The sequence below is a fragment of the Pholcus phalangioides genome, unplaced genomic scaffold (genome assembly GCF_987345545.1).
Source record: "Pholcus phalangioides strain wild (caught in Gottingen) unplaced genomic scaffold, Ppha-v1.0 ptg000011l_1, whole genome shotgun sequence".
Lineage (NCBI taxonomy): Eukaryota > Metazoa > Arthropoda > Arachnida > Araneae > Pholcidae > Pholcus > Pholcus phalangioides.
The window spans coordinates 12,131,979-12,150,480 of NW_028301604.1; the positions used below are offsets into that span (position 1 = coordinate 12,131,979).

General features: G+C 32.3%; 1 protein-coding gene across 3 annotated transcripts in view; it reads right to left on the reverse strand.

Annotated features, from left to right (window-relative positions):
* The window catches only part of LOC149080070 (uncharacterized), a 114,509-nt gene that overhangs the window by 18,281 nt on the left and 77,726 nt on the right, over nt 1–18,502 (reverse strand). For all 3 annotated transcript variants that reach the window (XM_089239025.1, XM_089239024.1, XM_089239026.1), the window contains exons 7-14: nt 12,622–12,827; nt 8,957–9,094; nt 7,673–7,764; nt 6,600–6,909; nt 3,924–4,113; nt 2,386–2,508; nt 1,042–1,136; nt 186–310 (exon numbers count right to left, since the gene is read on the reverse strand). In XM_089239025.1, the coding sequence (XP_089095151.1) occupies nt 186–310; nt 1,042–1,136; nt 2,386–2,508; nt 3,924–4,113; nt 6,600–6,909; nt 7,673–7,764; nt 8,957–9,094; nt 12,622–12,827 (1,279 nt within the window). The remainder of the gene's footprint in view (nt 1–185; nt 311–1,041; nt 1,137–2,385; nt 2,509–3,923; nt 4,114–6,599; nt 6,910–7,672; nt 7,765–8,956; nt 9,095–12,621; nt 12,828–18,502) is intronic.

Below are 18,502 nucleotides of genomic sequence, written 5' to 3' on the forward strand. Positions count from 1 at the left end.
AAATTATAATTTCAATTTTATTTCTGTCATGGCATTATTTTCAGTCATAACAAAATAATGTTGATTTCAATTCACTTCAGTAATTCAAATTTTTTTTATTTATGGTTAGAAAGATTAGAGAACTATGTGAAAGTTTTTGTTATAGTGTTATTATTTGTGTTATTAGAATAGTATGCCTCACTTACCTAAACAGTGAATATGTTAGAATTGTCAGCGAGAGTCCAAGAATCGAAAGTGTACATCCTATATATGAAATAACTGATAATGCTTCTTTATGTTCCTCTGAAAAAGTAACTTCCGGAGTTGGATCCTATGTATTATAGAAGTAAAAATGAAAATGTCTATATCATTTTGTGATACAAAACATAAACCTATATCACAAGTAAGATTTATTCATAACATGATAATGTTTTGAATGATATGTACAACTGAATTTATGATGTTGTGAAGTATATGAGTATAAGAAGAGTCAATAATTCATGTGGTGAGTTCTGGGTTAGTTATGAATTACTGATGAACTAAATTTTCTTTTGAATCTTTCTCTTTATAGGATTTCAAATAAATAAACTCAACTTTTTTTAATTCAGCAAATTAATGCAAAAAAAGACAAAATATGATGTCTATTGCAAGTGCCAAAAAAATTTAAACCTTATTTTCTTGGCACTAAGGTTTTTGATTTTCACATGATTATGTGATTATATGTAACATATGAATGAATTTTAAACTTTGAACATAATTTTACAAGTATTTTTGTATATTTATATTTATATGTAGCAGTATTTATATTTATTTAATGTATGCAGACTACTTGTAGTTTACTTTAAACCGGTGTCACAAACTAGTTGCCCAAGAACTGAGGCATGGCCCTTGATAGCTTTGCATCCAACCTCAGCGTGTAATATAATTAAACTTAAAATTGCTAAACTTCCTATACTTTATATATGTGTCCTGCTTAGATTATTTTAGACATTTTTCTACTACTTTCTTGCAAAAATTTTACAATCCTAAAAAATTAAAATGAAATAGAAAGTTTTCACTTACAAGCAGTACAGAAAATGCTGTTAAATGGTTTGATTCACAAATCACCATGTCTTTTGTTTGCTTTGTCTTGAGCCCTTGTGAAGACCAGGAATGATCTGCAAAGCAACTATTTACATCAGTCTTTCATGATAAGTGCAAAAATAATGTAGGTAAAATCTTACCTTGCATGCATCTGAACATAATGCACTGATATAGATTTGAATGTCTGTATTTTGTGGTAATCATGAATAAAGAAGATTTTATTCATGAAGATTTTTTTGAAGATTTTTAATAAAACACTATATATATATATATATATACACCAGGGCCATGGCCAGAAATTTTTTTTATGGGGGAAGAGGACCGGTATTTTGGGGTGAGGAGATCGAACTGGCAATACAATAGAATTAATCATTTCCCAGGGAGACCTGACCTCTCCCCTCCCCCCCCCTGCTGCATATAGTCAAGTTCAGATATCTCTAAGTGTTTATGTAAATATATTTTCATTTTTTATCATTACATATGATCCAGAGACAGGATGTTAAAACTACTGCTTGAGATATCAAAAATTAGAGTTATAAAAGTTCCAGTTAGAGACAGCGTTTATTTTTTTTTTGTGTTAAACCATTATTTCTAAGAAAAGAATTCAGTCTTTTGTTCAAATTTTGCAATGCAGGGTAATTACATATTTACAACATTTCCATTTTTTGCTATGATATAATCATATCTATCATAAAATGTAATTTGAAATTGACTGAAGTAACAGTGAGTTGTCTTTGTAACAGCAGTAGTGTCTCAGAACTTATAAACCCAGTTCCAAATGTTGTTAATGAATTATGAACATGCAAACTTCTCCATCACCTCTAGCACATTAAACTTTATATTTTTCACTATAATGAGGTTGTGTGATCAGTTCAATGTACACTGTCACTAAGTCAAGAAATATTTGTAAGCATGTTATAAGAGGACACACACAATGCATGATTCAAATTAACATGTCCTTCAATCAGAAAACCAGGAAAACAAATCAGCATCATTCTAGAGTAGCCATAGCATTTCTGTAAAATGTTTGAGTGTGCTATTCAGCATAATTATGAAAAATTTTATTTAACTTCCAGTCAAATGCACAATCAATGCCTACAAATTATAACTTTCATCCAGATTATAGTCATTCAAACATTCTAATTCATTTAAAATGTTTTGTTCTGTAAATAGTATGACTAAGCTCCACATGCAAAAGATAATATATTCTGAGGCATACAATACACACATTTATAACAGTTATTACAGAAGAAGTGAATACAAATATGAGAATATAGAGTTGTATGTCACTGATTGAACCAAGATAAATTGTCACACACATACCTTTCTCTTCCCAAAAGACACACTTTGCTATTTGCTTTGATTGAAGAGGAACAATGTAGACAAGTGGTTGGGTCAAATTAGATAGAGATACATTTCCAACATTTATCTTTATTACTGGCACTTCTATACAAGAAAAGATATTAAAAGTTAGGGATTTTTTTAGAAGGAAAAAAACTGACTTTTGTGAAGTAAATATTTCATTTTTCTAGTTAGTAGGATATATGGTTTGGGGTAGTTGTAAAATTCTCCATTAGGAGTAGTAATTCAATTAAAATGTCTTAAATCTGAAATTTATTAAACAAACTTTTCATATTAAATACAAATACAAAGGCCACGAAAGACAAATAGTCCTATGGGGGGGGGGGGTTAAAAAAAGATACCCATAAAAAAATATGGATGTCAAATATAACTAAAATACAGCAACCCAATATAAGAGTATGAAAAATAATAATAATTAGTGATATATAATAAATACACTGCCCATAGAAAAGATTATGGTTGTCTTATCTAAGCATGGATGACTTCTCAATTTATCTCAATGTTTATTGTATTTCTTTTCAACCAGTATCGGGTCAATTAATTTCTCTGAGTGCTACCCACGGTACCCTCTTTCTTTTGGAAATGCATGCACTTTTTCTCTTTTCTTGGAAGTTTGAAGCTATTAATTAACATATTTTTTTTTTGATTGAATTTTTTATGAAAATATCAAAACTGATTTTATCATGTTCTTCGCTGTACATTTAAAATGATCATAAAATAATAATGGTAGCAGTAATTACTAATAAGTGTTGTAAATAGAAATATTGAATTATTAATTAAATGCAATAATAGCACGAGTTATTAAAGTTCAAAATGAATGCCAGAACTTTGCCACTGGACTTATCCCGTTGCCGAGATCTCTTCCAGCCCAGCTTCATGACAGAGTTTGGAACACTTTATTTTGTGTCAAAAAAAAGAAAAAAAATATAACATAAAAAAGTTTTACAACATATTTTCCCCGGACAAAAACATAACATACAAACACAGTGGTAGAAAATATATATTATATATATATATATATATATATATATATATATTAATATAATTATATATAAAATATTTTTTGGTAATTCATGTTAAAAATGATGTATTTAAATCTAAATGTTTTGAATTTGAATACATCATATTTAAATCTGTGAATGATATATCATTTTTGTTGTCAATTTGTTGCAAACTGGTTGTTAAAATGGTTGTTTCTGCAAATGCATTGAATGGCTGCCTAAGCATTCACCTTAGAGAACCCTGATTAAATGTGTCATTTTAACAACCATTTCACCAAACTCAACTGAAAATTAGGTATAGATTCTGTCAAACCTGTGTAAAGCAACCGAATCCTACTACTGGTCATAATTCTGTTATGGGGCATGCAAATCTATTATAGAAGTATCAATATTAGTTGTAACTGCATGCAATTTTTTTTCTATGATCTCAATAAATGAATAATCACATTAACAAATTGATTCTACAAATTTCATTAGTATCACATATTAAATACCTACTAGTAATAAAAGTAGGGTTATGAACTCCATAAGCAGTACTCTTCGCTGTTCCTTTATCAAATTTTGTCTTGTTTGCTTTAGGCTGAAATAATTTATCATCATAGTAAACCATAACATTCACTCGAACATCTTTCTGAGTGTGACAGTGTGCTTTCCTCAAAGCAGTTTGGGGCACATATACTTGCATCACCTGATTAGAAATCATATAACTGAATAAACTTATTAGAATATCACATCATGCATCGATTAACAAATTCTGTTCAAAATTTAATGCAATCTGATATGTAGATGACTTGGTAATTAAAGTCAAAGCTTGTTAAAGTCATTCTTATAAAGTCATCTTGCTTATAAATGAGGTTACTTCACACAATTTATACAATCTTTGCATGTAAAATTAATTTTGATAATTCAGAATTAAATAATATCATTCATAAGTTGAAGTCAGATATGCTAAATCTTCTGAAATGGCATTATCATGAGATTCAACTGCATATTCTGATTTCTTTGAATACTACAGCACATTGCTTTATTTCTAGAGAATTATTGTTAGGTCTCAGTTTTTGCACATTAAAAAAATCTCATAGTTTTGATTACATGAATAGCATAGTATCATACATATAAGGTTCTTCACTGATTATCATTGGTGAATTTTTTTTGCAGAGACAAACTCCAACTGAACGTATGGATGAGTAAAACTGATTTTTTTCAAGTTTGAAAAAAAAAACATTTTTATTCATTCCTAAATTCCAAGATTGAATATTTTAATTTATGCAGAATCTCTCCCCTCGTTATACACTATGTTCATAGTATTTTTAAATATTTGTATTATACTTTTGATTTGAACAAAGTAACTATTTGATATGATTGGTCATTTTGATTTTTTGATAACAACTTCATTCTTGAAAAAAAAAAAGGAAATAAATTTTGTTATTTACACTCTTTCTTATAATTCATTTCAGTTTGCATTATATTACGCAATTCAGGGCTAAAGAAAAAGGTTTGTGTGTGTTTTTTGGTTTTTTTTTGCAAATCATATGATATTCACACTTCACTCTTGCTTCACAGTATGACTTTTTAAACTTTCAACATTTGCAGCATCCTTGGGAACGAAAGTAGAAACATTAAATATCTTATGCCACTATAAGCGATCTTGAGAAACTTTGGTGGTACTCAAAATGCTGTGGCACATTAGTTGATGATCACAGCCATGTATATTTTTCCCCAGCATGTCTCATGATACTGTGGTGCATCAGGAATCACTGCTTTAGAAATTAGGTATGAAATTTAAGGAAATGCGATTTTAAATAAAACTAATGTAAGGCACATTCCAGTTGAAATGACAGGAGTTTTTTGACCAAGGCTGGAGCCCTGTCAGCCCCATCTTTGTGGGAGCCGGGGCTAAGGAGGCCGAAGAGAGCTTTGAAAAAAAATTCAGCTGTAAGGAAATAGAGCTTTATTTCCTCAGTAAACAAAGCTCACTTGAAAAATAAAGCTTTTATGCGAAATATGGTGGGAAAAAATGTAAACTACTTTCAGATCCAGCAGAGCTTGCCATAGAATCTGGACCATCTGAACATGTAGACCTGTCTGAGTATGACCCGGGAGCTTCATCCCCATAGAAGACCTATATGATGAGACCTGGTAACTTTCTATGATTTTCGCGAGTAAGTATGTAAACACACAACATATATAAGCTGTTTCTTTCAGTTAAGTATGGAGGCAAGGAACATCATTTTGCCCTGGGTAAAAGCTGGTTGAAAGGTACTCTTAAAGCAGCTTTGCCCAGGGCTGATGATTTTGTACAGCACCCACACAAGTAGGAAGCCCAATTAACTGCAGCACAGGGTAGGCACAGATCCAGGGTGATTCATTTTGTAGGTTCATTGGATCATCCCATTTTTATGGGACAGACAGATTTTTCCCTTATAAATTTGGCTCTTGAAAGGTATGCTTGTCCCCAGTGTCCCTCCACTTTGGATCTACACCTGACTCAAGGGTCCAGATCGGTCAAACTTATTTATAAAACTTTTATTATAAATTTACTTCAATTCAATAAGTGAAAAACATCTCATAGCCCCCTGTCTTATCCATGGTCCCCCACCCTTATCCAGGAATGAGAAAAAAATATGGTAGAGAAGAAATAGGTTAAGAAACACGAATCTAAATCTCCATTATTATACTTTTAAGTGGGTGCACATAATATATAAGAGCGAATTTGGTGTTCAGTATTTCTCAAAAATAGGACAGTTTTATCGAGTGTTCAAGCTTTTGCATTGGGATGCATATGAAAATAGGTTTTATAGGATTTCTGGAAAATATAGACGTTATTACTCATTTCATAGCAATCAGTTTATTTTTTTTAATTCATGTTAGCATTTTTCTTTATCAATTTTATAATAAAGCATACACGATACAAAATATATTTCTTTGTAAAAAGAAAGAGAAAATCTTTCTATAATGAATTCATGTAATAGCAACAAATTTATAAAGATATAAAATACGACAATGTAGATTTTGATGGATTAAAAATAGTGATTCCAGTTTCATTTTTTGAAAAAGATCAATTTTTTCAATCAGATTCGAGAAGGTTGTATAAAATAAATTATGAATTATATTAAACACTAAATACACAAAGCTGAGGTCAAGTGAAAACATGCTAAATAATTTATTTCTTACTGGTTTGATATTTTCTTTAGGTTTTGGAATATTTTCTGTACTAAGATTTTTAACATCTTCTGATGCTGTTGAGATAGGCTTTAAAGTTGTCATCACTTCTTCTTTGAATGTAGTGGATGATGATGCTGGTATTTCAAATTTTAACCCGGCATAATTGTCATCACTCTCCACATTAGCATACGTGCCATTTTGAAGGTTTCCAGGATGCCAGTTTGATGAATGTATGTGAATATTCTCAGTTTCTATAACTGAACTTTCTCCTGTCTTCAAGGGTATTCTTGATGCAAAATCATCTACCATCTTCAAAATGCTGGAATATTTTGATTTTGATGAATAAGTTTGTTCAGAGAGAGGTTATACATGCAGATAAACATAATAACAGGCATTGTGCAGTTTCATTCAGTGAAAATAGGAAGTGTTTTGAAAATTTGTCTGAGTTCATAAAAAATTTTTATGAAAAATTAAAATGGTCTAGGGCAGGTATGGTCAGCCGCTGACCTATGAAGTGGTTTTGTGCGACCCCCATCAAGGTAAAAGTACTGTGCATTAAATTAAATTTATGATCATTATTTGTACTGTCAGTTCCAACAGCAGATATCTTGATCAACTGCTTGCACACTATTTATTGGTGACAAAAATGACTTGCTAATTAATTGATTAAGTTAAATAATTAAATAATGGTGCGGCTTATATGAAGGAGTGGCACCCCTGGTGTGGCCCGCGACACTGCAGCTGACCATCATGTTGGTCACCTCTGTTCTAGGGAATGAGTCTCTAACTAGTTTTGTCATTCTAGAGTTCATTTCTGGAGTTCCAAGGTGTAAAAAAACCTCAAATTTTCCATTGGTGATGCCATAAAAATATCTATGTTGGAAGAAATATTTGTGTTTCTTGTTTTCCATAGAACAGACTTGTAACTGTCAAGGGTTGTCTTGTGAATTGGAAAGTATTGGAAAACTCTGATCTACGATTACTTTATTGCAATTGCTGACAATAAACAACATTATATATTCAAGTCTTCTTTATAATAGAAAAATATTATGTGAATAAATGCTAAATACAAAAATATTCACCTGCTTCTAAATGTTCCATTTTTATCATATTGTACAACTTCTGGCTCAACATCAAGTACCTGACTAAAGACATTTGCCACTTTTTGAGCAAGCTGTAAAGATATATTTGACCAAAACCAATAAAACTTTTTCTGAGATGGAAAAACCATCATATTATATGAAGAAAAATACAGCCAGATTCAATGTTTCATGGATCAAAAAGATATTGTGTCTATTTCTACAATAATAATAGGTTGTAAAAATTTTAAATATTCTGATACTTTAAACAACATTGCTGCTAAAATATGGTACAGAATGGTACATATATTAACCTCTTGTGCTGGAAATTAATTGGCAGAAGCCTGTAATTAACTTGTCTAAAGCGAGTTTCTACTTATAATAATTTCTATTAAAGTTTTAAGCAGATTGCGAGTGTAAGAAATGCATATAGTCACACTATTTAGATAAATATAAATAAGATTTACAATGTTTTAAAGCATTTTATTAATAGTTCTGTACAGTATGATAAACTTCAAAACAATGAAGGATATGCAATTCAACGATCCATTTTAGGATCTGAATAAATATAATAAATAGATAAAAATAATGCTTAATAAAAAATAATAAATGTACTGTTACTGACTTGGTTGTTATTTATTGTACCGCAATAAAACAAATAAAATTTTACAACAAACACAGTTCTCTGCAATAGTGCTACTGATTGCATGCTCGAATATAGCGTTGCTGTAATACTTACTTACTTATATTATAAACAGTAAATTCAGTAGATGTGCATAGCACGTCATTGCCACTTTAGAAGCAGATAACAAGAGACGTGCATAGCATGTCTTTCCAGCAAAAGAGGTTAATAATACAGTGTATGTATCATCAATTAATACAATACATACATTAATAATGTACGTGGAGCAAACTTCTGACTATCCAAAACTCCTCCGAGCAGAGGTAGTTGGAAAATTGTCATTTTCAGAAAGAACGTATTATCAATGACATTTTTTTTAATTGTACAGACATTAAACTATAAGTGTGAATACTGTGAATGAAATAAATATCCTAGTATAAGTAAAATATTAAGAGTAAAAATAAAATAGAAATAATATAAATTTAAGAAGAAATCTGTAATTACATTTTTACCGAGTATTTTTACAGGTATACCAAATTTTTCAATTATCCCCTAATTTATCACACCAGTGTAGTAAATGGTGTGTTAGGGTATAATAGAGATCCTGCTGCATATAATATAAATGTATTTAATATAAGATACACAAAGCATAGAAAATTGAGCACCATTTTGTCTTCTGCCGCCACAGAAATGATTGAATTGATCATTTTTGTTGTACTCAACAACTTTTCTTCTGTTATTTTTTCAGCTTTATTTGTCAGATTATTCAAGTCATCAGCTATTTCTTCTACTATAATATCAACCTGAAACAAAAAACAAAAAATACATGTGAATCAGTGAATCATACTTATGTATGCTTAATTAAGTTCCAAACATCATAAAGTTTTCGCCATATGTGTTAAGGTTTAATTGTTTAATGTACCTAAGTATTTTGGCCTGAGCATCCGGAAGCTGGGCCCATAAACAAAACAAAAAAAAAATAAATATTAATATAAAATAAATCACATGTCATGGTGTGGTTTTTTTTTTTTTTGTCAATAATGCCTTTTTTGACAACCCAAAAGAAAAGTGGTGTTACCATGGCTTGTCCAACGATTTTTCTGTTCTGTCCAACAGAGCAAAAAAAAAAAGCACAACATAAATGATTTCCTTTAATTTTCCCAATGGGACTTCAAAATAATCTTTTCACATAAAAATAAGAAAGATTCCCATAAACTGAATTGTAGGCTATGTGAGTGAGTCAGTTATATCATTATCTGTGATAAAAAGCCAATTTTGTGATTTTGGAAAGCTTTATAAAAACTTTTTAAACGATGTGCTGTTCTTTTTAAATGTCATAACTTTTCTGAGGGGGTGTATACAGAAAAGTAATAATAATCTATATTTTATACAAACCCTGTGTGCTACAATCCTTTAATTAATGAAATGTAGAACCTGCTCCAAAAATTCATTCACAAAAAATTTCAGGCTTTCAATTATCAAGATATTGAAAGATGTGAAATTATGTTGCTGGATGATGATTTTTGCTCAACTAAGATACAGGAAATCAATACGCTTTCTGGATACTATTCTGAGGTGAACTTTGGAAAAAGTGTTGTTTCTCTCCACTGGGAATTGAACCCAAGACCTCTTGCATACCCAGCAAGCACACAGACCATTGCCCGACAATATTTTTCTAGTTCCCTAGAGTATCATTATAGGCAGGTTTTACTATGCATATATATATATATATATATATATATATATATATATGTTGCGGTAAATGTGATAAATCGGCTATTATGCATAATCACCAATCGTTTTTGAAAATTTGTCCAATCATCTTTGATAAATTATCATTTTTACCAGTGATTATGGATAATACAAAATCTTTGGTGAATTTGATAAATACTAAAACATTTTATGTAATAATAGTTTCATAAAATGATATATAATATCGGGATACGATTGCAAAATTTGTCAAATAGGAGTTTGTTATATCAAGGTTCAATTGTAGAATTTGTCAAATAGGAGTTTGTTATATCAAGGTCCAATTGTAGAATTTGTCAAATAGTAGTTAATTATATAGGGGTTCGATTGTAGAATTTGTTTAATGGGAATTTGTTATATTAAGATCTGATTGTGCGCATGCACAAAAACGTTTAAAAATTTGTTAAATGAGAGCATGGGCATCAAAGGTGGAGCTGACTGATCCAATGTATATGCGTATATATGAACTGACATCGTCATCATGCTCCCCAGTCTTTCAAGTCTATCTCCTCGTATGAATGAGAGCACGTTATATCAGGGTACGATCATAAAATTTGTTACATAGAATTTAAGAGGTCCGATTTCAGAATCCATCAAATCGGATTTATTTTGGGGAATATGTGGGAAAATTTTAAATCAGAGAGTTCAATTATATTCAAGTATTAATCAGAGTTCAATTATATTCAAGTATTAATCAGAGTTCAATTATATTCAAGTATTAATCAGAGTTCAATTATATTCAAGTATTAATCAGAGTTCAATTATATTCAAGTATTAATCAGAGTTCAATTATATTTAAGTATTAATCAGAGTTCAATTATTTCAGACTCTGGCTCACAAGTACAATCATCTAAATCAGTGTTTCCCAACGTTGGCAATATTGGAATGCAAAGTTTGGGAAACTATGATCTAAATATACTGTATATACACTGCTGGCCACCGTAAATGCAACACCCTGAAGGAAGCATGAAAATAATATGAAATTTACAACATGCATTAGCGGAGGTGAGATATGCAAATGATTAGAATTTCAGCGCAGACGCACATTACGCGCGCCTGTGGCGCCACTTCAAAGCGCTATTTAAGGCTTGGAGATTTCGACGATTTCAAGTACGGCAATTGTGTTTTTCTTGTGGTTTTTTCAAAAAAACGATCAATTATGCCTCGTAGAAAACAGCGATCATCTTTTGATCAAGTATCCGAGTTCGACAGAGAAAGGATAGTGGCCTACCGAGATTGTGGATTATCTTTCAGGGAAATCGGTAGTCGTGTTGGACGAAACCAAACAACTGTAATGCGGATATGTGATCGTTGGATGCAGGAGGGTACGACGGACCGACGTGTTCGATCGCATCCACCTCAGTGCACCACTTCACGTGATGACAGGCGTATTGTGCGTATGGCAGTGACGGATCGCTCAGCCACATCACGAACCATAGCACAGCACATTCAGTCTGTACCGCATCATCCAGTGTCTGCGCGTACCATTCGACGCCGTTTACAGCAGAGTGGTCTGTCCGCAAGACGTCCATTGCTTCGTCTACCCTTGACGCAGAACCACAGACGTCTCCGCCGCCAATGGTGCGATGAAAGAAGGATGTGGACGGCACAATGGAATGAAATTGTCTTTACTGACGAGTCACGCTTCTGTCTGCAACACCACGATGGTCGGATTCGAGTCTGGAGACACCGTCTGGAGACATTCGAGCCTGGAGAGAGGATCCTGAACAGCTGCGTTATGCACCGCCACACTGGTCCTGCACCGGGTATTATGGCATGGGGCGGTATTGGATATCACTCTCGCACTCCTCTAGTACGCATTGCCGGCACTTTAAAAAGCCAGCGCTACATCTCCGAGGTGTTGGAGCCAGTTGTCCTTCCTTACCTTCAGGGCTTGCCCACAGCCATATTTCAACAGGATAATGCGCGACCACACGTGGCACGCATTGTCCAAAGGTTCTTCGTCAATCGCCAGATTGAATTGCTTCCCTGGCCAGCTCGCTCTCCGGATCTTTCGCCGATAGAAAACATGTGGTCCATGGTTGCTCAACGATTGACCCAGATTACATCCCCAGCTGCCACACCAGATCAACTTTGGCAACGCGTGGAAGCTGCTTGGTCTGCTGTACCCCATGAACACATCCAAAGTCTCTTTGAATCAATGCCGAGGCGTGTGGCAGCAGTAATCTCCAACAATGGCGGCTACTCTGGCTACTGATTTTGGCAGGAACCACACTTCACAGAAGTCTATAAATTTAATCATTTGATGCTTTGTCAACATGTTATCTACAAAATAAATATTGTTGCGATATCTCTTGTCTTTCTTGGTGTTGCAATTTGGGTGGCCAGCAGTGTATATATAAATAATAAACCTTATTATGATAATGGGACCAATTTATAATATTTACCAATATGAAATGACAATTATGCATAGTAACCAGTTATTATTCTTAACAACCAGATTTATATCACATTTATCTATATAAAGCAGTATGCACATCTTTTAAACATCCAATATAAAGCACTTTAGGAGATTATATTCCAATTTTTTCCTATTATTTATAGAATCAGTATTATTTACCCTTTTCATGCATTGAGAAACATCCACCGGACTCCAGACAGCAGTATCATCATCATAGAGAAGACATATTCGTTTAGCAAAACCAGTTTGATCAAGTAGCCCTGATGAGCCATGGGGGCATTTTTGCTGCACAGTAATACCATGGTCTGTTTTATTCCAGTAAAATAGTCCTTTATCAGTTTCTGTTATTTCATCTCCACATTGTTCTGTAAAGAAATATGAAAAATTAAATTTTAAACTGTATAACTCCATAGCACTTAAAAATTATGATTTTGAACATTTTATTGAAATCGACAGATTAAGTTGTTTGGATTGAAATTCACGCCTACAAATATTTATGTTGACTTGCTAAATTCATTTTCAATGAAAATATCATCGAAAGAATAATTTGAAATGATAAAATAAATAGTAGTTAATCATTATTCTAGGCCATAGTTTCCCAAACTTTTTGTTCCATTGCCCCCCCCCCCCCAACTCAAGTCAACCCACAGAATCCTATACTAAACTTGTAGCTTCTATCATCCCCTACACTATTTCATCTCCCCTCAGTGGGCAATATTGCCCACTTTGGAAAACACCATTCTAGGCTATTTTATTATGCCTCTCAGAATGTCACAATAGAAATTGGATGTAATTTTATTCCACTACTGTAAAATTATAACAATATATTTATCAAGCTAATCATCAGCAAAATTACATGAACATGATGATTTTAAATTATATACATGGCCCCCCATATCCTGCAGCTATGGGCCTCTCTCTATAGTGATTTACTTATAGTATGAAAAAACAAAAAATCATGAGAATTACGCCAGGCTCCTGCACTGGAGCCCTGTCAGCCCCACTTTTGTTGGGGCTATGATTATACAGCTATACCATTAACTATCTAAACAATTTTTTTTACTCCAAGGTACATAAATTTTAATTTGGTATCATAGCTGAATTGAAATACAAAATAATTCTGTCATAAAACTAAGTCAAACTTGAATTACCATATTTTCCTGTGTATAAGGCACACCATTATCAGACACTCATTTACAGGAGGGCCAAGCCCAGGGTGGCAAATTTTAGTAATTGGTGATCACGAACATCAAATTAGAAAGGAAGAAGGACTTAATTTAAAAATAGCAGATAAGCATCAAATCCACCTCTGACTAGCATATAAGCAATGCCTTCTTTATTTTTCACACTCAATCACTGTGGTGAGAGACACAGTGTTTTAAACATGTACATGAAATTTTTTTTCCTCAGCAAGAAAAAATGGATCTCATAAGCCAGCAAAACGAGGGATGAAAATCATCATTGTAATGAATTTCTTATGATTCATAATAAGTATCTTTAACATTAGTTTAATGATGGTGTATTGCAAATAAATTCACACAAAACACTATATACACACTCAGACTGTTAGATACACATATTCACACTTCGCACAACTCAATTAGTAGTAAATTGCCCATGGTGATAGGCCGGAGTTGTGCTCAGATAGAAAGAAAGAAGGCATTGCAAATCACTTGTAATGAGGACATTCAACTTTAACTTGCATCTATTTCTATTAAGTTTATAAAATTCCCCTAATTTTCTCACAAGGCTATTGCCAAAAGAGGGAATTTAAGGAATCAATATAAAAAAGGATAAATTTTCAAGCCAAATCATTGACCCCACCAGTTTATATTCCCCTTCCAACAAAACTCCTGACAATGATAGTGGTTTCAAATCTATCTCTTGATATAAGTGAAAAAAAAATATTTTAAAGTGAAGATGTCTTTTTCTTATTTTATTCCTCAGTTTTTATTTTGAAGATTTTTCAAGTCTTAACAATTTTTCATTAACATTACATTGGGATAGTACTATCCTAATTAATAGTAAAATATAGATTATGAGGAAAATCTCAGATTAATTTTTTATAATTTATGTGTGTTGATGTGTATAATATTTTTAGTTTGAAAAATGGTTTTTTTTTAAATTGAGTGTAGCACTATAATAAAATGCTTTTTGTTAAAAAATAGTTTTTGTTTTGGTAGATATTTTCCCATATAAAAGAACCACTTCAAAGCATAAATAAGCACACAAATCAATAGCCCCAGCAGTCTGCGATGCCACTAGGAGTCACGAAGCACACTTTGGGAAACACTGCCTTATGCATTTTATCACTATTTCAAGTTATCTTCATGTATTTTGATTTTATGCATATTGAATGTATCCATCTAATGGATATATAACCATTTTTATGTATTACAAGTACAATGTTTTTTGAATTCGTGTTAGTATTTTTCAAAACAAATGTCTTCATTTTTTAGATTATGGAAAATATGTTGGCTAAATCAAATGTTAAAGCTGAAAAGGAAATGTAAATGCTTGTTCATTTATGCAAAAAATAGTGGACTTTCAAAATTAAATCTCCTATAACTATGAAATGTTTACTACAGCATTTTACTGTAAATGTGGAGACTTTATTATTGTTATGATTTTTTAATTCCATTATAAGAAACAGCTAGGTGAAAAATCAGACACTGGATCTCTCTTTGTTGCGACAGAGTGGTGGGCCATGATTTGGTAAGGAGGAGGAAACACTGGATATAAACAAGTTTTATTGTTACATAACTCAATTACAAGCTCTATTTTATAAAATTCTCAGTAAGTTATCAGTATTGAGACATAACAAACTTCAAGGTCAAAAGTATGCACTAGCTGAACAAGCTTGTTTTTTATGATCAAGAATGTTTTCACAAACACAAAGAATCTATGAGGGAATTTCATACAATTTATAATAACCAAATTTCAGTAAAACCTCTCTTAACTGGTCTTTTCACACAGGCCTCTGAAATCTTATTCTTGTAAGTGTTCTTATGCTATTACAGTATATGTATGCAGTAATTTGTAGTATGCAAAGTCTCTATTGTTTCTATAAAACAGTCTCACAATTTTTTTATTATAGTTTATTAACCTAATCTAAATAGTATTCATGTAACATATTATTTCTTGATGAAGTACAGGCAGATTTTTCACTGGTTCTGATTTCTTTCATTTAAGTGGATTTACTCTTAAAGAAAAAGAACTTACTCTTAAACTTAAGAAAAGTTTTACTATACATGAGATGTATGTGTGGTTGATGAATGTAAGAAATAAAAATCTCTAGTATTACATAATCTATTTTAGAAAAGTATCTAATCTATTCTGTTTCAGTTCATGCCAGATTTATTGCGCAATACATCACTTGAAAATATATAAATCTAATGTATGCTTTTTTTACTCATATTTTAATATTAGTAATAAATAACTTTATGTATTAACTGTTGGTAAAAAAGTTTTTTTTCTGCCGACAAAATAACATAAATTATATTTATTTCACCACATAGAGATAAGATATTAAATATAGATGGTTATGTTCTGTGAATTTGTGTAACTGTAAATAATTTTTCTTATGTGAGCATGTATAGCTACATAATGAGTACATTCGTACATTTAATGCATCATGGCCATTTCCCAAAATCTAAGATCAAAACTGCATATCGGTACCATTAGCTTAGATGTAGCACAGTTTACATAAACATTTAGAAGGCATTTCCTCTTAAATATGATGCAGTAAGGTTGCCCAGATCCAGTTATTCCCTAGGTTTTTATGAAAACTGAATTATACCAAGGCTAATGATATGGATAATCAAACATCTGAGATTTTGAGATGGGGCTGTGCTACATTTATGTGTAAGATTATTATTATGACTCAGAATGGGGGATAGATCAAAACGTCAGAGAAGGATAACGAAAAATATTTATTCAATAAAAGGTTAGGGCCACTAGAGTGATTTTTCAACTGGTTGTGGGTCCCAACACAGGCATAAAAGTATTGGAAATACTCGGGGGGGGGGGGGCAATAAAACAATATTTCTATAGGTATTATGAAGATGGTTGCAAATATGGGGGAGGGGCTCATGCCTATGGGCCCCAATGAAATTAAATGTTTATCATTTTGATTAACCCTCGAGTGCACAGGTCTGTAAGATCCATGCACTTGCATTTCTCACATTTACCAACAGGTGGCAGGAACAATTTTCTTGAGGTTCTTGCTATATATATATATATAATTCCTATTTAAACTCATTTATCTACTGGGGCAACTTTGGGAGCAATTTTTTTCCCGGAACTTTTGAAAGATTTACCTATATCTTGGTCTGTGAGAGCCAACCAGTGCAGTGAAGAAACATTTTTTTAATGTTAATTGATATGGTTGTTTTAAAATGACTGTAAAAATGATATATGAATGTTTTTTTCCATATTATAAGGTTTATTTCACATATATAAAAAAATCATTTTATTGTTTTTATCATTGAGTTTCTGTTTTAGTATGATGTTATGAGTAATCCAGAACTGTTAATTTGAAATTTTCTATAAAATAGTACAGCAATGGTTAATTACATTCATTTTATGTTCATATTGCAGCTAAAATGACGCAATAATAAATATATCAAAATGCTAAAAAAAGGAAGTGTATAAACATTTTATGTGTAATATATAATTCAGTATGGGTCTGTGAGACTCAACCTATGCACTCATAGAACATTTTCTCACCTGTGCACTGGAGGTTTAAAAATAATTATATGGTTTAGCGACAATATATATATATATATATAAATGCTATTATAGAACAAAAATTAAGATAATTTATTTTTCAAAGGAAACAAATATTTCCACCAATTATCAAAAGCCCAATCACGTTTAATTTTTTGTAACAGACTGTACTTCAGGTTTTATCTCATATTTTCTTAACTCAGATTCAATAAATTAGTATGTTTAGTAAGACTTTGTGACTTTGTGGGCAATTTGTTGAGCATGTAGGATTTAGAATATGCACAGTAATTTTTTTTAGCATACTTTCTATCTCTTGCATTAACTATATATTTAAATAATTAAAATTGCCAAAATGTTTTCAAATCTGTGCAAGTATCATTGCAAGTATGGTAAAATTGTTTGAAAGCTAAAGTTTCATTATAAGAATCCATAGTGCTGTAAGATTTTGTCACATAAAGCCACTATTTTTTAACAGAGTGAAAATGATGTGCTCCTATTCAGACTCATGCTATCATAATGGTTCCAAGTGAAGAATACTGCAGAGAAGAGTTTGAATGTGATTTGAGCAGGTTGAAGATGTTGATTAGGAAAACGCTTCCGAAAATTGTCAACATAATTCACTCAATATCCATGTGGAGATATTATCATGAAACTGATTTCCAACTGGTGCTCCCTCAAACAAAGTTTTTCTGTGGTTCTACAGTATCAAAACTTTTCATTGGTTTTTCAATAAAAATGCATAATATTGAAAAAGTATTTATGTCTGTTTGGGTTCCAAGAAAGCCTTATAACCGTTAAAGGTTGTGCGCGATCTAAAACATTGCATTGCGAAAACCTCTCCTATAGAACCAGGCATGGGCGGAGATACTGGGGGGGGGGAACATTGCCCCCCCTCCCAGCATCACAGTTGGAGTCGACTGATCTAATGTATATATGTATATATGAATTGACATCACCATCATCGTGTCCCCCAGCAATAATAAACATGCCCCCCAGACTTCCAAATCTATCTCCGCCTATGGAACTAGGGCTGCAGCTAGATGCTTTGTCAGCCAGGGCAAGCACACATTTTGGCACCCTCACTAGTCCAGTGCCCAGGGCATCAGACCCTACTGCTCCTCCCTAATCACATCCCTGCATAGCATAGTGCTAGTGGCACTACCTAGAATAGGATTTCCCAAACTTTTTACTCTCTTGGAGAGAGAGCCCTTTGGTAATTTCAGATATATCACAGCATACCTGGCATATCTTGAGTCACTTCAACAGTGCTTTAAATTGCTGTGACATACTCATTGGGAATCAGAGCTTCATT